Genomic DNA, 23266 nt, shown 5'->3' with positions numbered 1-23266 from the left:
AGTTTTTTTTTTTTTTTCATAGTCCTTTTGCAATAATTTGTATGTGAAATTGGTCTCCGGGCTTAACTTCCATTAACTTGTTGATGTTAACCCCCTCATGTACCTCTCACACGAGGGTATATTTGTATTTTCACTTCTAAAGGGCTATTTTTGCACCTGGAAAAAATATATCCCATTTTAAAAAAAAATTAATGCCTATTTATTTTTTTCATAATTAAAAAATAAAAGGCTCTCTCTCTCTCTCTCTCTCTATATATATATATATATATATATATATATATATATATATATATATATATATATATATATATATATCATTTATCCTCATGGAAGTTGTCGAAGGGTGAAATCGTGGTGGAGATGACTTCTATCGTAAAATCCCCGTTTTTCTAAACCTGCAACCGAAGGAAAAACACACAAGAGAGGCCGTTTAGTGGTGTATCAAAAATCAAAAAGGGGAGACGCCTTCGTTTTCATCAGATTGAGAAAAGTACAGACGAAGCAGCAAGACAGGTTGTCTGGTAGTGGATCAAAAATCACGAGAAGGGAGAAGGAGGCCCATCTAGATCGACGACCCTTTGTGGGTTTACTCTTCATCACTGGCGACAATTGTGGTGGTTGATGTCATTTGTAACACCTAGTTCGAGTATTGGTTGGAAATTTGCAAATTTGGGGAGGTTTTATGCATGGACTCGGCGAGTTGGGAGATCAACTCGTTGAGTAGGGTCGTGACATCTTGGACGTGGGTCGGAACTGACTCGGCAACTCGGAACTGTTTAGAGAAAACCCTAGTTTCGGGGTTTGCCCCTATATAAACATCATTATAAACCCTAGTAGCCTCCTTTAACACCATAGAAGAATGTTCACGACCACAAACCCTCTAGTGTGTGAAGTAAGAACAACAGGGAGCTTATCTTTGAGATTTTGGGGAGGATTCCAAGTTTGAAGAGGAAGTATCAAGGGAGAAGTATTAGATCAAGCATCTATTTCGTGTTGGGCATCTGTCTGAGGTTTTAATCTGCTACCTTAAGCCTTGATTTCTTTTTGGAAGTTAAGGCCAACCTTGAGGAGATGGAAGTAAACTTAGATCTGGACCTATCATAAGGTTATGATTCCAGATCTGGACCTCCTTAGGTCCCAAATATCATAAATTCGCACCTTTTATTAAGCTTATTCCCTCTCCATGCATGAAAACCTTGTTTGAAGGTTAATTTTTAGTTTTATGGCCATTTGAGGCCTTGCATGCATGTAAAGTTTGCAACAGTACATATTATCTACACTAGTAGAGGATAGATCTGAAGTTTAGGACCTTGGGTCCCACTGGAAAGGGTCGTAAACATAATGGACTAAGGGGACTCGGCGAGTCGTGCAAGTGACTCGACGAGTCGAGAGGGTTTTCTCATTCATGGTCAAGGGTTCATAACCAAGGGTTCTCGGTCAAGGGTGTTCGATTGGTAGTTTACGGCTGTAAACATCAAGGAACTCGACGAGTCTCTCGGGTGACTCGGCGAGTTGATGAGTTAAGCAGGGAACCCAATGACTGGTTGATTGCACTCGATGAGTCAAGGTCAATATAGACTGTTGACCTTGACTACAGACCTAGACTTTGACCAGGTTTGACCCAGAGGAGCATTAGGGGCTGAGTTAAGATTATTTCCTTGTTGGTTATAGGCAGTTTGGGAGGAGCATCGTAGGACATACCTAATTTTAGTTGCTAGTTAGCTTTGTGAGGTGAGTTTTCTCACCATACCAATGAGTCTAAGGCACCAAGGGAGGCCTATTTTATGTTAATTGGTTTACTTGCTATGTAGAGGTGTGATATGTATGTATGCATGATATGTGGTAGAGATAGCCTTTGTGGCTAATGGTAGAGATAGCCTTATGGCTAATGGTAGAGACAACCTTTATTGCTGATGGTAGAGATAGCCTTGTGGCTAACGTTAGAGATAACCCTTGTGGCTAACGGTAGAGATAACTTCATAACTAATTGACATGTGATATGTGGTAGAGGTAGCTACTATAGCTAATCGATATGTATTATGTGGTAGAGATAGGTTTTATAGCTAATGTGATTTGTGGTTTGTGTGGGGTATGCTCTGGGCGACTCACTAAGCTTTCAGCTTACCGTCTGTGGATTTGTTCCAGGTACATCGGAGCCCAAAGGCAAAGGCAAAGGCAAGGCATGATGATGCGCCAATGGATTGGAATACATTAGTTACTAGTTATTCAAAGAGTTATACCTGAATTTGTAGTTGACGAATTATCTAAGTGGGAGACTATTGGATTAGGGTGTCTAAGGTCTTAACTAAATTTGTATAATTGACTGAATAGTAGGAAAGTCCTTTTTAGGTTGCCCTCATAACTGGGAAAATGACATGGATTGATCATAAAAGAGAAATAATTAATATGTTAATATATTATGAGATTGATATATTAGTCAGAAATGAAAATTTTTTAATTTAGAATCAATCATAATGAATTTAATTAATTGTGTTGGATTAATTAGAATTAATTATTGAGTCTAAGGGTAGAATGTAATTGTTTAATAGTTGAGTAATGACGCATTCTAGAACATCCTTGCTAGGGACGATTTTAGGGAGCCTCCTACAAGGGTTCTAGAAGTTTTCTTGGTCACTAAGGAAACTAATAAGGAAATAAGGAATATTTTATGAATCTTTAGGATTCAAATCAGGGAATCGTACCAGTATAAATAGGGACCTCCATAAGACTTAAAGAACCCTATAGCTTTACAATGAATTTCGAAATTCTCCCCTCTCCCCCTCCCTCTCTCTCTCTCTCTCTCTCTTTATTTTCAATCCTAAGGTTTTGGTGTGATTCATTAGAGGCTTCCGCACTATTAGGGCTAGCATTCCAAGATTATTCAAAGTACATTGTTATTTTCAAAAATAACATAAAGGTATGTTTTAAAAAAAACTTTCGATCTTGGTTTTTAGCTAGGTTATTTAGTAGTTTCAAAGTATGTTGCTATTATGAGAAAAGATATAGAATTGTTTCTTGGATTGCATACACACAAAATTAGTTATGTGAAATTCCGCAAGTACATAGAAATAATATAGAAAACCCATTGTAACACCCGTTTTGTTTATTAGTTAATTAAATAAAGTAATGAACGAATGGTACCCTAAAATAAATAATTATATATGTAGGGTGTTGGGTTCGAGGAGTTAATTGCCACATTTTTGAAGATTAGGGGTTAAGATGTAAGTTTCGGATTTATTTTGTAAATATTTATGAAGTCAGGGGTTGAATATGTTGTAATTAAGACATTGGGGGCTGTTTGGTAATTTATGGGTCGAATTTGAAAAGGATTTCCTAGGTTAGGGTAGAAAGGGTAAAATATGGCCTCATTTTGAAAGAATAAGAAAAGGGAGGGACCGATATTGGTAAAATAGTCAAAAGTTTAATGAGACACGGGTGAACCCGTCACCCTCATGTGAAGCCTCCTTATTTAACACATGCCATGCCAAACCCTAACCCTAACGGGTTCTATGTAGCCGCCACCACCAGAAAAGCTCCCTAGCCGTATCCTCTTTCCCTCGTTCGTTTTCCGATCAGTCAAGGTCGCCAAGCGGCTGTTCCTTCAAGTGAACACTGAGTCTCGACCGTTCTTCTCCTTCTCCTTCAGTCGCTGCCACGAGATGTTGCACCCACCACCCGCTACTTCACAAACCGGAGCGCCAGCACCACTGTTGTACCCTTCTCAGCCGACTGTGTGCTTCGTGTGGGAGTTGCCGCCGCTGTTGGAGCTTTAGACCACCGAGGATCGGCACTTCCGTCTAACTGCCGACGACGACGAGGATAGCAAACGAGACTTCTTCACCTCTCCATTCCGTTAGCCGCCGCTAGCGCTGTTTTCCACCACTCCGATCGTCGTCGTCGCTGCTATGCGACTGTTCCACCGTGTTAGCCGCTCTCCGGTCGTTACACGCCACCAGGTGGGTGGCTATGTCCGTTTGGCATTCCTGGTCGAGTGTTGCTGTCGCTAATCGGGTGTATGACCATTTTTTTGTTGGTCGGAGTTGTCAAGAGACCAGCATGGCCGCCAGCCATGGTGGCTGCCGCCATGCGCCACCGCCGGCCACCGTTAGGTGGCTGTGTATGTGTGTTTACTTTGCTTAGTGTAGTGTGTGAGTGCGTTTATTTTTAGTATTTTCTTTGTAAATTGTAAAATGGAATAATGAAAGGAAATTCCACCACCGTTAGGTGGTGGCTGCCGCCTCCTGCCACCACCGGCCGCCGTGTCGGGTGGCGGTGCGTTTTGCCTCTTGTGATTGATCTGTTTGGGGTGCTAGAAACCCTAATGGGCTTAGTGAAACCCTAATGGGCTCAAAGGAGCTCTAATGGACCCAATAAAACCCTAATGGGCTTGATGACATTCTAGTGGGCTTGATAGGCCCAATAAAGCCCTAAATAACCTAAAAGTCCAACAAACTAATAATGGGCTAATATTTGGATTGGAACACCCTAATGCCAATGAAAACCTAACTTTAAGAATTAATCGGGTTGTACACACGAGAATTATTTAATAACTTGACATATTAAATAATAATCATTGGCAAAGATTAATCTAAGCAATATTGGACTTAATGGATTAAGTCCTTAATGGGTTAAGTAGGAAACTTAACCCTAATCATCATTTTATGTGAAACCCTAATTTCACTTGGGTTTATTGTTGGGCCTTTCTATTGGGCCTTGATGATTTGGGTTATTAAATGGACTATCCAAGATCAAGCAAATGGTCTAGAGTAATTTAATGGGCCTAGGGTAAGGCCCATGTAAGGGGCTTGGGCCCAATTTAGAAAATTGGGCCATAGTTTGGGCCTTAATGATTATATGATGTTGGGCCTCAGAATGAGACCATGTATAGGCCTAGGCCCAATTTGGAAAATTGGGCCATGTGTTAGGCTTTGATTCCTAATTGACTTTGGGCCTACGGATTGGGCCTTGGGCTTGAATAAGCCAAGCGAGGGGTAATGTAGTAGTTACCCAAAGAATGTACGTATGGTTATGTATTGGGACCCAATTATTAATTGGATGTTATTTTGGTGTTGACAGTTCGGGAATCTGTCAGCCAGCAGCTGGGGTCGAGTCTGCGGGACTTCAGCAAGTGTCGAATTGTGTCTTCGGGACTTCAGTAGTGTGAGGTGAGTTACCTTCAAGTAGCGGTGGGTCTACGGCCACAATGCCGGCCCACCAGTAGGAGTTGTTGTTAGATAATTGTCTTTGTGATAATTGTCTATGTTTGCTACTACCTGTTATGTTTATGTGCTAGCATGATATGATGTTATGTGATAGTGGTAGTAGGGGGTGAAATAGTCCCCGGTTACCGGTCGATAGGGCCGAAGGGGTAGATTAGTACCCAACTATGCTAGACAGATTATGATATATGTGATATGATATTATGTGGTAGTAGTAGGGGTGAAATAGTCCCCACTTACCGGTCGACAGGACCGAAGGGGTAGGCCAGCACCCAGATATGCTAGGCAGTATATGACTTATGTGTTTATGCTATGATTTTATGTGGTAGTGTTAGGGGGTGAAATAGTCCTCGGTTACCGGTCGAGAGGACCGAAGGGGAGCCCAGCACCCAGGTATGCTAGGCAGTATCCGGTCGAGAGGACCGAACGGGACGCTAGCACCCATATATGCTAGGCAGTATCCGGTCGAGAGGACCGAAGGGGTTGGTCGGGCACCCATATATGCCTGACAGTATATGTATGTTATATGATAATATGGTATGTGGTATGATGGGGGAACTCACTAAGCTTCGTGCTTACGGTTTTTCAGTTTTGGTTTCAGGTACTTCGTGTTTAAAAGAAAGGTGTTGGCTTGATCGCAGCGCATCACACTATGGTTTTCCGCACATGAGATCTTTGGGATTACACTCTGATATTGTTTTATGATAACATGTTTGATTATTTCTACTTTGGTTTTGACATGACATGATATTACAAATGTTTTATTACACTGTTGGTTTTATAATGACGTATTTAAAAATGAAATTTTTGGCTTGTATTTTTGGGATGTTACAAGTTGGTATCAGAGCCTTGGTTTGAGGGATTCAAACATACTCTCGGGTGTGTCTGAACTCAAAATAAGGGCTTGGTATGAAAATTTTCAAAAGTAAAACCATTTTATAAAAAGGAGTTGAATAGAATCTAAAAAGAGAAAAGAACTTTGAGAAGAACAAAGCGTGTGATGCGTGCAATCAGCCGAGCTCAAGTAAGTTTTTCCCAAGATACCCATACATGTTATGATATGATATGATATGATATGATTATGAGAACTGCATGCTAGATTAGGGCTAAGGATCTAGGAGGATACCTTATGTGCCTATTGTATGAGCTTGTAGACCTGCATGGTAGTACAAATCATTCAGTGATAGGATAGCCTGTTTAGGTTATGCCTGATTGTATGAGCCTTTGAATTGCATGTACAGATTCCTGATTAGAGGATAGAATGATTTGATTGGAATATGATGGTTAGAGTTTCCATTGTCTGAATGCTACTTGCTTTGTGCTTTGTGGGACTTTTAGTAATGTGAGCTAACTATTAAGTGAATATGCTAAGTCACAGGTGGCACAGACTGGATAATCTCAGAGTGATAGATTTGACCCTATTGCGCAGCTCTTGTTTGAGTCCAACTGTTCTAGGGATGGGTCTTTACTCGAAGGATTATCTGATCTCTGTTGCATGTGGCTATATTCATGAGGTAGCTAGTTGACATTACTGGGAATCTTTTAGCAGCTGAGGACTGGGTGAGTTTGGGAACCTAGGGAAGCCTAGGATATATCTTAGTGAGTTAGTAATGAGGCTCAGTTAGACTTGGATGTACTAGTTGAGGATGTTACTTGGAGGATCCGGGAGGATTGTTGAGGAAAGTATGGATAGGTGTGGAAGGTAGTATTGGGCCCGTACTACTGAAAGCACATGATCCATACTTGAATCAGTGAAAGTCTTGGAGAATCTAAGAAGCTTCAGGGAAGGTTTGTGACCCATTTTGGGGACAGAGGATGTTCCAGTTGTTACAGCTTAGCCATTGGCAAGCGAGCTATTGAGCACGACAGGGTGTCAGACCCTGAAGGATATGATTTCCAAGAGTTGCATATGCGGGATTGATTTGGGAGCACGTTGGAAAGAGAGGTGTGTGCCAGGTGCGCATAGTAGAGGGTCCCGGGAAGAGACCCATGACTTCTGAACATCAGGTGAAAGGCCAGCAGGGCCTGAGTCAGTGCAGTGCATACGAGACAGTACACAAGGGAGTTTGTCACTCTAAGGGTTTAGGCTGCTACAGGGTAGCAGGATTGGTCATATCAGCAGAAGGTGACTAATATTTCCCCAGACGTTGCGAGTATGTCATCTTCTATTGCTACTAGATGGATGTTGGGGATACGTACCGCTTTGGAATTGTGAGCGAGTTTGGATAAGTCAGACCTCAGGTCGTTTTTTCTGCTAGTGTTTGGGTTACCAAGGATCATATATGCCATCCTGCATGCCGAAAGGTCCTTGGTGAACCCAAAAAGGGACGCATCTTTCGGAGTAGGTTCCGCGCATACCGTTATCATTTCAGATCTTTGTCGGGATCTATGCAGGAGTATTATTTAGAGGGTACTCGATTAGGGTTAGAGTGATCGTCCTCCAATGAAGTCAGCGTTCAGAGGTTCTATCATTGTTCAGGTATGGTCGGTAATTGTTTATGGATGAACTTTGGAGTTTAAGGCACTACCGTTGCTCGGAGAGAACTGGTGACAGGAAGAGGGTAGTGTCAGTCGTGGGTGTTAGATGCATAAGTGGTTGGTTATTGGATGTTCAAGAGAATTGTGTTTTCGAATGGGCCGTGTTCGGTTAGAGTTTAGTGGTACTGCAAGATTGGGAGAGGGAACGAGGATTCGTCAGCTAGAGTGAAGATTAAGGTCTTCAAGTGACAGCATGTTAGATGGATTGAGGTGTCAGACTGGATCAGATTTCATGAGTACTCATCGAGATTTCCGAGGATGGGAGATCTTAAGGTTTAATCGGCGATTAAATGCCAGCATTGGAAGGCACAAGTTGTCATTAGTGGGATATTAGAAGACGGGAAGGATTGGGAATCCTTCAATTCTCATGTGATGTGAAGACTTAGTCGAACCTAAGTGGGGGAGAGACTTTGTAAAGTTTTCCAACTATGAGTTCTGGTTGCACAAGGTGCAATCTCTTGACCACCTTGTCAACCAGAAGGATATTCTAGTTGATTCGGCCAAGATAGTGGCCGTGATGCAGTAGGAGATTCCGGGGTCTCCATCTGAGATTCGGAATTCCCTGGGTATAGCGCGTTATTACTAGAGATTTATACGGGCTTCTCCGAGATTGAGGTTCCTTTGACCCGACTGACCAAGAAGTCGGTGGCCTTTCATTGGGGGCCTGAGCAGCAGGCAGCATTTGAGACTCTCAGACAGCGGTTTTGCGAGGCACCGATTCTCACCCTGCCAGAGGGTGTAGATGATTTCGTGGTTTACTGTGACGCTTTGATCACGGGCATGGCTGCAGTACTGATATACTGGGGTCACGTGATAGCAGGTTTCGGGAACCAGGTTAGAGTTCCGGTTAGGACTCGAGTTCAGTTGAGGGTTAGGTTGAGTGTGTGTTCGACCCGGTTGGGAAAGTGTTGTAAGACTACGGGGGTAGCCGTAGCATTCACTAGCGGTCAGTTAGCATGGAAAGTGTTGTAAGTCTGCGGGTGTAGCCATAGCATTCACTAGCAGCAGATATTTTGGAAAGTGTTGTAAGACTACGGGGGTAGCCGTAGCATTCAGTAGCAGTCAGATAGTTTGGAAAGTGTTGTAAGACTACGGGGGTAGCCATAGCATTCACTAGCAGTTAGTTAGTATGGGAAGTGTTGTAAGACTGCGGGTGTAGCCGTAGCATTCACAAGGTTAGCGGATAATGCTTGAGTGATGTAAGTCTGCAGGTGTAGCCGTAGAATTCGCTTGCTTTGTAGATAACATGGGCGCGTTGTTAGGGCGCGGAATGAACAGTGGTACGCACCAGTTTGGGTGCAACATTGAGGATATGGAAATCCACGAATCGGATTTCGGATTTATCCAAATGGATTAGACCTGGTTAAGCCAGTAATGAGACGGTAGGGACGTCACTACAGTTATAAGATCAGGGAAGCAATGGACTGCTTAAGGTCGTTGTGATGTTAGACTACCACTGGTTAGGTAGCAATCACTTTTAGTCTTGGATTTGAGTATGTCAGGATTTGACACATGGAACCGGTCAGTTAGATCAGAAGGTTATTAGAGCCTCAGTGGCATGATAACTAGTGACAACTAGTTCCAGAGAAGGATTTCGTTCAGAAGTTATGTGGGGCGACTAAGTGGGAGACCATTGGCTCCGCAACGGGACAGGAACCCGATATTTCAGATAATTGGTGAACGAATGGAGACCAGGGAGGTCTCATTAGATTTTAGAAAGCAACCATGCGGTAATATACTGCTTCAGGCAGTTCAGTGTTAGGGCAATTTTAGTGATTGAGCAGTATTAGTAATTGTGTTTTGGGTCGCAAGTACAGACGAAATAACAGATTGCTTGGGTTATGCTAAATAACCCACATTGATAATCGGGTCGGTGATTTCAGTTTATAGGGGGAACCTCGAACTATCAGAAGTTGAGTAGACAGTTAAGGGATAAATAGATTGGATTCATTGGTGATGATTCAGTACGGGTGGTCGGTCAGGGAATCAGACCATCTCTAGATAGTAGATTCAGACGAAGTAGATGTGATCCTGTTGCGAGGGATTCGTTCATATGAGGATATTAGGGTCTTGCGAAGATTGGTCACAGCTACCCCGGGAAGGCTAGGGTGTGCCTAGAAGGATAACCATGTTACTAGAAGTGGTTTTGCATACAAGAAATAGTAAGGAGTGATTTCGAGGACGAAATCTAATTTAAGTGGGGGAGAGTTGTAACACCCGTTTATTTATTAGTTAATTAAATAAAGTAATGAATGAATGGTAGCCTAAAATAAATAATTATATATGCAGGGTTTTGGGTTCGAGGAGTTAATTGCCACATTTTTGAAGATTAGGGGGTTAAGATGTAAGTTTCGGATTTATTTTGTAAATATTTATGAAGTCAGGGGCTGAATATGTTGTAATTAAGACATTGGGGGATGTTTGGTAATTTATGGGTCGAATTTGAAAAGGATTTCCTAGGTTAGGGTAGAAAGGGTAAAATATGGCCTCATTTTGAAAGAATAAGAAAAGGGAGAGACCGATATTGGTAAAATAGTCAAAAATTTAATGAGACACGGGTGAACCTGTCACCCTCATGTGAAGCCTCCATATTTAACACATGCCATGCCAAACCCTTAACCTAACGGGTTCTATGTAGCCGCCACCACCAGAAAAGATCCCCAGCCGTCGCTTCTTTCCCTCGTTCGTTTTCCGATCAGTCAAGGCCGCCAAGCGGCTATTCCTTCAAGTGACCACCGAGTCTCGACAGTTCTTCTCCTTCACCTTCATTCGCTGCCACAAGATGTTGCACCCACCACCCGCTACTTCACAAACCGGAGCACCAACACCACTGTCGTATCCTTCTCAACCGACTGTGTGCTTCGTGTGGGAGTTGCCGCCGCTGTTGGAGCTTTAGACCACCGAGGATCGGCGTTTCCGTCTAATTGCCGACGACGACGAGGATAGCAAACGAGACTTCTTCTCCTCTCCATTCCGTTAGCCGCCGCTAGCGTTGTTTTCCACCACTCCGATCGTCGCCGTCGCTGCTATGCGGCTGTTCCACCGTGTTAGCCGCTCTCCGGTCGTTACACGCCACCAGGTGGGTGGCTATGTCCGTTTGGCATTCCTGGTCGAGTGTTGCTGTCGCTAATCGGGTGTATGACCATTTTTTTGTTGGTCGGAGTTGTCAAGAGACCAGCATGGCCGCCAGCCATGGTGGCTGCCGCCATGCGCCACCGCCGGCCACCGTTAGGTGGCTGTGTATGTGTGTTTACTTTGCTTAGTGTAGTGTGTGAGTGCGTTTATTTTTAGTATTTTCTTTGTAAATTGTAAAATGGAATAATGAAAGGAAATTCCACCACCGTTAGGTGGTGGCTGCCGCCTCCTGCCACCACCGGCCGCCGTGTCGGGTGGCGGTGCGTTTTGCCTCTTGTGATTGATCTGTTTGGGGTGCTAGAAACCCTAATGGGCTTAGTGAAACCCTAATGGGCTCAAAGGAGCTCTAATGGACCCAATAAAACCCTAATGGGCTTGATGACATTCTAGTGGGCTTGATAGGCCCAATAAAGCCCTAAATAACCTAAAAGTCCAACAAACTAATAATGGGCTAATATTTGGATTGGAACACCCTAATGCCAATGAAAACCTAACTTTAAGAATTAATCGGGTTGTACACACGAGAATTATTTAATAACTTGACATATTAAATAATAATCATTGGCAAAGATTAATCTAAGCAATATTGGACTTAATGGATTAAGTCCTTAATGGGTTAAGTAGGAAACTTAACCCTAATCATCATTTTATGTGAAACCCTAATTTCACTTGGGTTTATTGTTGGGCCTTTCTATTGGGCCTTGATGATTTGGGTTATTAAATGGACTATCCAAGATCAAGCAAATGGTCTAGAGTAATTTAATGGGCCTAGGGTAAGGCCCATGTAAGGGGCTTGGGCCCAATTTAGAAAATTGGGCCATAGTTTGGGCCTTAATGATTATATGATGTTGGGCCTCAGAATGAGACCATGTATAGGCCTAGGCCCAATTTGGAAAATTGGGCCATGTGTTAGGCTTTGATTCCTAATTGACTTTGGGCCTACGGATTGGACCTTGGGCTTGAATAAGCCAAGCGAGGGGTAATGTAGTAATTACCCAAAGAATGTACGTATGGTTATGTATTGGGACCCAATTATTAATTGGGTGTTATTTTGGTGTTGACAGTTCGGGAATCTGTCAGGCAGCAGCTGGGGTCGAGTCTGCGGGACTTCAGTAAGTGTGGGATTGTGTCTTCGGGACTTCAGTAGTGTGAGGTGAGTTACCTTCAAGTAGCGGTGGGTCTACGGCCACAATGCCGTCCCACCAGTAGGAGTTGTTGTTAGATGATTGTCTTTGTGATAATTGTCTATGTTTACTACTACCTGTTATGTTTATGTGCTAGCATGATATGATGTTATGTGATAGTGGTAGTAGGTGGTGAAATAGTCCCCGGTTACCGGTCGATAGGGCCGAAGGGGTAGATTAGTACCCAACTATGCTAGACAGATTATGATATATGTGATATGATATGATGTGGTAGTAGTAGGGGTGAAATAGTCCCCACTTACCGGTCGATAGGACCGAAGGGGTAGGCCAGAACCCCGATATGCTAGGCAGTATATGAATTATGTGTTTATGCTATGATTTTATGTGGTAGTGTTAGGGGGTGAAATAGTCCCCGGTTACCGGTCGAGAGGACCGAAGGGGAGCCCAACAGCCAGGTATGCTAGGCACTATCCGGTCGAGAGGACCGAAGGGGAGGCTAGCACCCAGATATGCTAGGTAGTATCCGGTCGAGAGGACCGAAGGGGTAGGTCGGGCACCTAGATATGCCTGACAGTATATGTATGTTATATGATCGTATGGTATGTGGTATGATGGGGGAACTCACTAAGCTTCGTGCTTACGGTTTTTCAGTTTTGGTTTCAGGTAGTTCGTGTTTAAAAGAAAGGAGCCGGCTTGATCGCAACGCATCACACTATGGTTTTCCGCACATGAGATCTTTGGGATTACACTCTGATATTGTTTTATGATAACATGTTTGATTATTTCTACTTTGGTTTTGACATGACATGATATTACAAATGTTTTATTACACTGTTGGTTTTATAATGACGTATTTAAAAATGAAATTTTTGGCTTGTATTTTTGGGATGTTACACCCATCTTAATATTTCTCATAGGACTTTTGAAGATTAGATGTCATGGTGGCAATCATAATGCAAGCGACCTTAGTGGCAACGTCAACATGTTGTTTGTGCTCATCAAGTTCCTCACGAGTAGCAGCTACTTCATCGATTTCTGGAATACGGGTATCAAGAACATACTCCTTGTTCTTATAACAAAGTGTTATCTTCAAATTTCGTATTTAGTCCATATAGTTTGGACTAGTAAGCTTGTCTTTTGAGAGGATAGACAAAAGTGTTATGTTTGAGTTATGAGTGGGTCGTGGAGGAGGAAGAGGAACATCACTATTTCCAAACATCTAAATAAGAGATAAGATTTTAGTTAGTTGATTATTACTTAATATTTTAACAGGAAATCTCCAAAAAAGACCCAATAATTTGGAAATTTTTTAATAAAGTCCAAAAACAAATTTTAACAGAAAAGTCCCGACTATTAATTTTTGAATAGAAAGGCCCAAAAAACAACTAATTTATTCATTTTAGCCGTTTTTGTTATGTTCAGTAGGTCATAAGACCAAATTGTTAATTTTTGCAAACTAATAGGAATTTTTTGCAGATTTTGACAAAATTTGTATAGAATGTATAAACATATTTTTTACATATATATATATATATATATATATATATATATATATATATATATATATATATATATATATATATTTACATATTTATGTATTTTTATAAGTTATATATATATATATATATATATATATATATATATATATATATATATATATATGTTTACGTATTTTTTATGTATTTTAAATGTATAAACGTATTTTCTAAGGTATTTATATGTATTTTACGTAATTTCTTATTTATTTTTATGTGTTATTTTTTATGTATTTTTACATATTTATGTATTTTTGTAGTTTTGTATATAGATGTCTATGTATTTGTATGTATTTTAAATGTACATATATATATATATATATATATATATATATATATATATATATATATATATATATTTGCATATTTAACTGTATTTTTAAGTATTTTACATATTTTTATATGCTTTTTATGTATTTTTATATATATATATATATATATATACATGTGTGTGTGTGTGTTTTATGTATTTATGTATTTTTTAAAGTTTTTTTATATAGATGTTTATGTATTTGTATCTATTTTAAATGTATACCCGCATTATTGCTATGTATTTATGTATTTTTTACTTTAAGTGTCTTCACCATCTAATCAAATTCTCACAACTTCTTCGATTATGTCTAAATAGTTTTTCTACACACCCACATATTTTAACATTTTCCAAGTTGATTATCTTGAAATCATACATCAAATTAAAAAGCAAAATAATAGCTTATACACATACGAAAACTTATAAGCAAAAAGCTTTTTGATGTTTAATTCGAAAACTTATAAATTGTTATTTTATCTTTTAATTCTATATTTAATTTCAATATAAGCAAATGGAAAAGCTGAAATTATATAAGTATATAGCAAAACCATCTAGACATATATACTCAGAGAAGCTTTGAGAAATAGATGAAATGGTGAAGACGACTTGAAATAAAACAATACATAAATACGTAAAAATAATACTGTTATACATTTAAAATATATATTAATACATAAACACATGTATAACATAAACGTAAAAATACATATAAATATGTAATACATAAAAACCATATAAAAATAAATAAGAAAATATGTAAAATACTTAAAAATACATATAAATATATAAAAAATACATTTATATATTTAAAATACATCAACATCTAAATAAAAAAACTTAAAAAACATATAAGTAAAAGTACATATGAATATGTAATATATAAAAAAATAACACGTAAAAATACATAAAAATAAGTAAAAGACTTAAAAATAAATATAAATATGTAAAAAAAATACGTTTATACATTTGAAATATATAGAAATACATAAACATCTATATTAAAAGCTTAAAAAAAATACATAAATATGTAAAAATAAATATAAATACATAATACATAAAAAAAATAACACCTAAAAATAAATAAATATTGTAAAATACATATAAATACATAGAAAACTAAATTTATACATTTATAATACATAAATATCTATATAAAAAACTTAAAAAATACATAAATATGTAAAATGCATATAAATACATAATATATAGAAAAATAATACATAAAATATACAAAAGCTATGTAAAATACTTAAAAATACATATAAATACATAAAAATATTTATTTATACATTTAAAATATATAAAAATACTTAACATATACATATATAAACTTTAAAAAAAGTCGTAAATATATAAAAATAAATAAAAATACATAAAAAATACGTTTATGCATTAAATAAAAAATTTCATGAAATCCATAGAAAAATTCTCATTATTTTGAAAAAGTAAACACTTTTGTCCCATGATATGCTTTGGAGGTCAAAAGAGCTAAAGTGAATAAATTAATCGATTTATTGGGTTTTTCTTCAAAAAATTAAATAGTCTGTAAGTTTTCTGTTCAATTTTTTTTTCAAAACATTATTAAAAATTTTCCCAAAATATTTTGACTTTTCTGAAGATTTCTCATATTTTAACCCAAATTAATATCTAAGGATAGGAATTAGGATTCACAAATACAATTCTAAATTAATAAGAAGAATGTCGGAATCTAATTGCGCATTTATTTTAGATAAACAAAACACTTTACGACAAATGATCAATGATTTCGGTAAATTTGCGGAATAAACTACTCAAAAACTGCAAAATTAAAATGCAATTAGTTAACGTGGTTCGGTATCTTAGGGAACAAAAAAGAGAGAATGAATTTTATTACACTAAATCAAGATGGATGGAACCAAGTACGAAGAAGAAAGAAATACGGGAGAGAGTTCGACATAAATGGGAAAGCCGTTACGTTTTATGTACAAAATTTCCCCTCAGATTGGAGTGAAGCGGCGCTATGGCGGATGTTCAGCAGGTATGGGGCTGTTGTTGATGTGTATATTGCCAAGAAGTTGAACCGTTCAAACAAGATCTTTGGATTTGTTAGATTCCTACGGATTCACGACCCTAAATCATTCGAGAAGCGACTAAACGAGATCATCATCGGAACACAGAAGATTGAAGTCAATGTGGCGAGATTTGAAAGAAAAGAACAGGTGTCTCGTAGGAAAAATCATCAAGTCATGAGAGGCCAGCATGCAGTCCAAACATCACAACCACAACCATACGTCAAGTCTTTTGCTGATGCTGTCAGGGGACCTTTGCCAGTTGACACTATGGGAGCTGGGAAATCAAGTAAGGAGGATGAAGAAGCACATACAAGGAAAACTATAAAGCTGATATCCTTCCACGATTCGAAAGAAGCCATGGAAAATACTCTAGTGGGGGAAGTAGAAAGCTTCCAAGCTCTCATGAATGTGAAAGCTTTCCAGGAAGTGGAGGGATGCCCGTCGATCCAGCTAAGATATTTAGGAGGCCTTAAAATGCTTCTTGAATTCGAAGATATAGCAGTAAAGGAAAAGTTTTTGAACGAAGGGAGGGAGATCTGGCAACCTTGGTTCAAAACGGTATCAGCCTGGGAAGAGGGTATAAACTTCAATGAAAGAATCGCATCCCTTATTATTCAAGGGGTGCCTCAACATGCATGGTGCGAAGAGGCCTTTAGTATCATTGCAAACTCGTGGGGATCAGTGGTCATCCCAGAAGAATGCAACACAAGTTCTCCTAATCTGGCTTTCGGAAGGGTCGGGATACTTACATCCCACCCCGGAATCATCAGTTCCTCTATCAAAATCTTGGTGGATGGAAAGCCATACCAAATAAATATCCTGGAAGACATCTTCGAATCCATCAAACTCAGTCTGGTGCTTGCTGCTAATGATTTCTACCAGAAAATGTTATGGTGAGATGAAGATAGTATTGGGGAAAATGGCAGCTTCAACAGTGAGGCCCCTGCTCTCCACGAGGTTGGCTTAATGTCGCCGGTAGCATCTCCGGCGAAAGATCAGCAGTCGCATGATAGGGAAATCGAAAAGTCACAAGAAAATATTCCAGGCTCGGGATCCAAGGCGTCTCCTCGTCTCCATAAAGCTCCGGAATTCACGCGTGAAGAAATTTCATCATCTGATGCAGGTAGCGCCCCGGCTGGCGTGCTTTCCCCCTTGGGCCTAAATAGAATGCGGGCTTTCCCTTCTCCTGTAATCAAAATACATCGGCCCACCCGTTCCTTGGACCTAAACAGGGCCCCATCTCGGTCTTTCCCATCCGTATCCAATGACCAGCTTAGGATCCATCCCCTTAGGCCTTTCTCTCCATCGATGTCTCACCCTCATACTCCCTCTTCTCCGTCTCAAATTCCCCCTTCCTACTCCCTCCCCATCGGCGACGCCCATCAATTACAAGGAACCTCGACTAGGTCTCCTCAGATGCCCCACCAATCAACCTCGCATGCCATAACCGCTGAGTCAAATGCAACTTCCTGGGAGGTCGCCAAAACAATCGCAGTGGGTGAATCTGTGGGTTTCCAGGTTAGTAACCAAGCTGATCGACTCAAGCAGATGATCAAAACTCGTGGAGTGACAATTATCGATCAATGAATATTTTCTCCAATAATATTCATGGAATTGGGTGTGAAATAAAGAGGAGCTGGCTCAGAGACTGTCGATTCAAGCATCACTCTTTTTTTGTTGGGTTACAAGAAACGAAATCCACAGAGGTTAAGAACAATCTAGACAGACAAATTTGGGGCTCTCCAAACTTCCAGTGCGAGGTTATTGATCCGGTGGGATTATCTAGTGGCATTGCTTCCATATGGGACCCCTCCCTCTTCCAGGTCTCCGAATCAATAAAAGGTGTCGGCTTTCTTGCCATAAAGGGAATTTGGCTTAAGCTAAGAAAAAATTGTTGTTTTGTAAATGTGTACGCCCCACAAGATCCTATGAGGAAGCGAACCCTGTGGAACAATTTAAGTGATCTCATCAATTCAGACCTAGACTCCTGTTGGTTTGTCTTTGGAGATATCAATGCCGTTCGCCTGCCGGAAGAAAGACTCGGTTCCACATTCTGTCAAAATAGCGCCTTTTATTTCAATGAATTCATACATTCTATAGGTCTGATGGAGATTAAAATGGGGGGTCGAAGATTTACATATATGAACTCAGCAGGGGATAAACATAGCAAGCTCGACAGATTCCTTGTCTCTCTAAATGCTATCGAGGCCTGGCCAAATCTGAATGTTACAGCCATGCCTAGGGTGCACTCCGACCATTGCGCTATCTTGTTATCTGCTTCCCAACTTGACTTTGGCCCAACCCCATTCAAGCTCTATAACTCCTGGCTTAAAGATCCATAGTTCGAGGGTGTCGTAAGGCGGGGTTGGTGTATCAGCAGCAATCCAAGTCATCTGTTATTTTGTTCTCCCCTATCCATGGTTGCAGGAAAATTGCGGAATTTAAAGGAACACATTAAAGCTTGGAGGAAGGTAGTTTCTGAGAAAGCCAGAAAAGAGATGGAGGAGCTCACAAACAGAATAAATGACATCGACCAATTGGCGGAGCAGGGCTTAATTAACAGAGATCTCCTTTTAAGCCGACAGTCCGCATATCAAAAAATTATGGAAATTGAATCCAGGCGTATCGAGGATTTAAAACAAAAATCTAGAACCACTTGGGCTCTAGAAGGTGACGAGAATAGTGCTTTCTTCCATGGTGTGATAAGCAAGCACCAAAGATCTCAGAGGATTAATGGAATCAAGGAGAACGGATTCTGGATAAGCGACCCCGCCACAATAAAAGAGCTGGCCGTTAATCATTTTGCCAGGAGATTTACTGAGCCTCTCAAGCAGCGTCCTAAATTCCTCAGCCCTCAGTTTAAGAAATTACCCCCCCATGCGAGCTTGTTCTTAGAAGAGCCTATCTCCCTCGATGAAGTGAAATCAGCCATTTGGGCTTGTGGTTCGGACCGAGCACCAGGCCCTGATGGTTTCACCTTTGCTTTCTTAAAACAATATTGGGAGGAGTTTGAGATGGACCTATACCTCGCAGTGAAACACTTTGAAGCTTCGGGGCATTTCGAGAAAGGCTGCAACTCTTCCTTTATTATCATTGTCCCTAAGATTCAAGACCCGATCACAATAAACGACTTCCGCCCAATTAGTTTAATTGGATGCATGTATAAAATAATCTCAAAGGTCCTAGCTGAAAGAATAAAAAAGGTGGTACACTTGGTGGTCAGCTCAACACAGTCGACATTCATTAAAAATCGGAATATTCTCGATGGGCCCCTTATTTTGAACGAGGTCATAAGCTGGGTTAAGAGGAATAAAAAGAAAGCTTTCACTCTCAAAGTAGACTTTGAAAAAGCCTTCGACAGTCTCAGTTGGGAGTTCCTTGACTCAGTCATGCTGCAAATGGAGTTTGGTGAAAAATGGCGTTCATGGATTCGAGGCTGTTTATTGTCGGCTAGGGTCTCGGTGATTATAAACGGCTCAGCAACATCAGAATTTGCCATGGAGCGAGGGCTTCGTCAGGGAGACCCACTATCTCCGTTTTTGTTCATCATTGCAGCGGAAGGTCTTCATGTCGCAATGGAATCGGCGAAGGATAAGGGCATATTTAGAGGTATCCAACTCCCCCGCCATGGCCCAGTAATTTCCCACCTCCAATATGCCGATGACGTGATATTTATGGGTTCATGGTCGCTGGAAAACATAAAAAATCTGATAAGGATCCTAAGATGTTTTGAGTTGTCTTCAGGACTCAAGATAAACATGGCGAAAAGTAAATTGTATGGTCTTGGTGTTCAAAGTTCCGAGCTGGAGCTGGTGGCTCGTTCTTTCAACTGTAAAATTGACACTTTTCCTTTCATTTATTTAGGACTTCCGGTTGGTGCTTCAATGGCAAGAGTAGCCCAATGGAAACCTATCATTGAAAGATTTCAGTCAAAGTTATCTAGATGGAAAGCTTCCACACTATCATTTGGGGGAAGGCTGACCTTAATTAAAGCAGTCCTAAACAGCCTGGGTACTTTCTACTTCTCAATTTATAAGGCCCCTGCTAAGGTAGTTGATAGCCTTGAAAGGATGCGGAAGAGGTTTTTCTGGGGTGGCTCAATGGAATCAAGAAAAATGATCTGGATTGCTTGGGAAAAAACCCTTGCAGATAAGGAGAGAGGCGGCTTGGGTATTGGTAGTTTGAGGGCGCAAAATCTCACCCTGCTAGGGAAATGGTGGTGGCGGTTCAGGTCTCAACCTAACAGTACATGGGCTTTGGTGATAAAAGCCATCCATGGACCTGATGGTGGTCTTTCCCGTCCTTTGGCTGCAAAAAGGAGAAGTGGTTGCTGGGGGTCAATAGCCTGCCTCCCTTTATCTTTAGAAAAAGATCAGGTTCCTTTCTTGAATCTCCTCCAGCAAGTACAAAATATTGACGGCTCAAGCAAATGGACATGGTCTCTTGAACCTTCGGGGGTATATATGGTATCTTCTATGCGCTCTCTCATTGACAACCTGGTCCTCCCCCACAGTGGCAATGTATGGAAGTGGAATCCTTTGGTCCCGGGTAAGGTAAACATCCTAGCTTGGCGAGTCTGTCATGGGAAACTTCCATGTATGTCGAACCTTTTCAATCTTGGCATTAACTCTTCAAATGTGTGTAAGTTGTGTCAAGTAGCTCCTGAATCAGAAGATCACATCTTTGTGGGTTGTCCTATCTCAAGTGAAGTCTGGTCGCATGTGCGTAGATGGTGGTGAGCTTTAGACCCCTTCCCTAGCTCCTGTCGGGAGCTGCTGGAGTGTAAAAATCGACTTAATGGAATCCATAGTCTGCAGGAGCTCCACGAAGCCATAGTGCTAGTCTTCATGTGGGTAATTTGGAGATTCAGAAATAGTAAGACACATGCTATAAACTCAAATTCAATCTCAAGCTCAATCTCAAGAACGATGCTGGCGTATGAGGTACAAGCCTATTCTCACTTATGGATCAATGCAAGGAAGAGGAGAGGGCAAAAGCTAAGATGGATCGAGTGGTGCTGCGACCCAATTCTAGAATGTTGCCATAGGTCGTGATTCTGTTGTCCGTTCGTTTTGTTTCTTTCTTTTTTGTTCTGTTTTTTTCTGGTTGTACCTCCTAGCCTCTGGCTAGTTTTATTCTAATATAATGTAAGACATCATTCGTGTTTTGACTACAGTACAAAAGGTTCTTCACAAATGAAACTACCTCACGATTGGTTCACAAGAACATGTAAAATCATTCTTTGTTTTTATCTATGTCGTTTTCTTGTTTCAGCACCCTTTAACAGATATCTATATATCTTTACGTAAGGACATCATTCTTTGATATTCAAAGAAAAAACAAGCCATTTTTTTTGACTTTTGTGACAATCCACCAGTGGATTTGGACGTGAAGTGTCACCACTCACCACCATCAATTTCAAGTATTAGTTTACTAACACTGACATCCACAAACTAATTTACAGTTATGGTCCTTGAGCTATAAAAAATATAACATATTGTTCATAATTACACCAAACATAACAAGTGTAAGTAAACCACGAGCCAAATTATTTGAACAGTTTTACTTAAAGAAACAACTTGATTAAGTCGAACCATTGAATGCACTCACGAGAATCCATTGACTGTAAATCCACCATCAACAGCAATGGTTTGGCCAGTGATGTAAGAAGCAGCAGGCATACAAAGGAACGCTACGAGAGATGAAACTTCATTTGGTTCTGCAACGCGTTTCAGAGGAGTTCTAGACGCCACAGCTTCCAGAAACTCCTCGCTTTCAAGAAGCTGAACATACAAAACAACAAGGGAATCACAACATTATCAATCAGTAAAGATAAAAAGGGAAAGATAAAGAAGTCATATTAGTATATTACATGCTCGGCGAGTGGGGTTTTCGTGACCCATGGTGCTACACAATTAGCCCTAATGTTATCTTTACCCCATTCACATGCTAAATTCTTTGCAAGCTGATTCATTGCACCTGTAGACGCAAAACTAACATTAAAACCCATCCATTTTCATCAGACATGCATTTAGCATTATATATAGCGCCAAACAAGCATACCTTTGGTGGCACTATAAATAGACCCAACAGAAACGTGAACAAGACCTGCAACAGATGAAATGAACACAATGCTTCCAGCTCCAGAAGCTTTTAAAAGAGGATGTGTAAGTTGACACATATGGTAACAAGACTCCAAATTGGTAGCCATGATCATGGAATACTCTTCTGGGGTAAACTCTAACGTAGTTTTAAATACGTTTGTCCCAACATTGTTGATCTACAGGAGACAAGTTTGTGGAAGTAAGTTTTCCGATTCATCTGAAAGAAAAAAGAACTAGAGTTTCGGGTAAGATATGGAAGAACTTACTAGGATGTTGAGTTTGCCACCGAAGAGTGATGTGACTTTTTCCACAAGCTTTTCCCGTTGGGGACGAGAAGATAAGTCGCAGACGGATCCAGTGACCTTAAAACCCTTGTCGGACCATTCTTGTAAGCGTTGGTTAAGTACAGATTCATTACGTGAACAGGTGTGCACTTCTGCTCCTAGCTCCGCCAGTTCCTCCACCACAGCGTAGCCGATCCCAAGTGTACCACCGGTGACGACAGCAGTCATTCCGACAAGTGACCATCTGGAATTTCTGATTGGACCCGAGAAAGGTGCAGCGGTCAACATACTCCAATAAGAGTATCTCCTCTCCTATTATTTTATTTTATCCTAACAAAAGAGTGCAAATATGCTACGTGGCAAGTGAGCAGCCGCTCCAAGCTGAGAGCATCTTCATTGCCACTTGCAAATGACTTGTGAAATGCCACATGTGTTTAAAATGATGCCATGTCACTCAAAGTTTTTAGAGGTTAAAGCCTTACAAATTATTTTATACGCCCAATTCATGAATATAAAAAGGGCAATTCACAACTTATATTTTAGTTTGTATTACGTTTTATATATAAACTAATTGACAGAAAAAAAAAATTAAGGATTTAAAGCCGAATTGAATGTATATTATTATTATTTTTTTGTTAAAATTAAGATAATTGTGTTAATATTATATATATATATATATATATATATATATATATATATATATATATATATATATATATATAAAGTTTTTGTCGATGTGGTAGTAGGGACCACTTTTGAAAGATGAGTGCTATTGCACTGATATAAATAGTCATTGTAAAGTTGATGTGGCACAATTGAAAGATTGATGACATTATACTGATGTAGATGGCCTAAGTGATCTTCAGAAAATGCTCTTGCATACTATATAACCTTGGCCTTTAAATCTGTGATGTGCATTTGTTAAAATTTTACTGATTTTTTGCA

At 40.0% G+C, this 23266-nt stretch overlaps 2 protein-coding genes across 2 annotated transcripts; one reads left to right on the top strand and one right to left on the bottom strand.

The window, feature by feature from the left end:
- The first annotated feature begins 15741 nt into the window (after positions 1-15741).
- Positions 15742-16830, top strand: LOC111912416 (uncharacterized). Its single transcript, XM_023908154.1, has one exon. The coding sequence runs from the start codon at positions 15742-15744 to the stop codon at positions 16828-16830; it is 1089 nt and encodes a 362-aa protein (XP_023763922.1).
- Positions 16831-21412: 4582 nt separating this feature from the next.
- LOC111912422 (tropinone reductase homolog At5g06060) lies at positions 21413-22676 on the bottom strand. Its single transcript, XM_023908159.3, has 4 exons — positions 22304-22676; positions 21997-22213; positions 21806-21912; positions 21413-21716 (listed from the first exon to the last, which is right to left on the bottom strand). The coding sequence occupies exons 1-4, from the start codon at positions 22607-22609 to the stop codon at positions 21540-21542; spliced, it is 807 nt and encodes a 268-aa protein (XP_023763927.1). The 5' UTR covers positions 22610-22676; the 3' UTR covers positions 21413-21539.
- Positions 22677-23266: the final 590 nt, after the last annotated feature.

The sequence above is a fragment of the Lactuca sativa genome, chromosome 9 (genome assembly GCF_002870075.4).
Source record: "Lactuca sativa cultivar Salinas chromosome 9, Lsat_Salinas_v11, whole genome shotgun sequence".
Taxonomy (NCBI): domain Eukaryota; kingdom Viridiplantae; phylum Streptophyta; class Magnoliopsida; order Asterales; family Asteraceae; genus Lactuca; species Lactuca sativa.
Note: the sequence above shows the minus strand (reverse complement) of the source record. Positions and strands in the feature narration are given on the sequence as shown.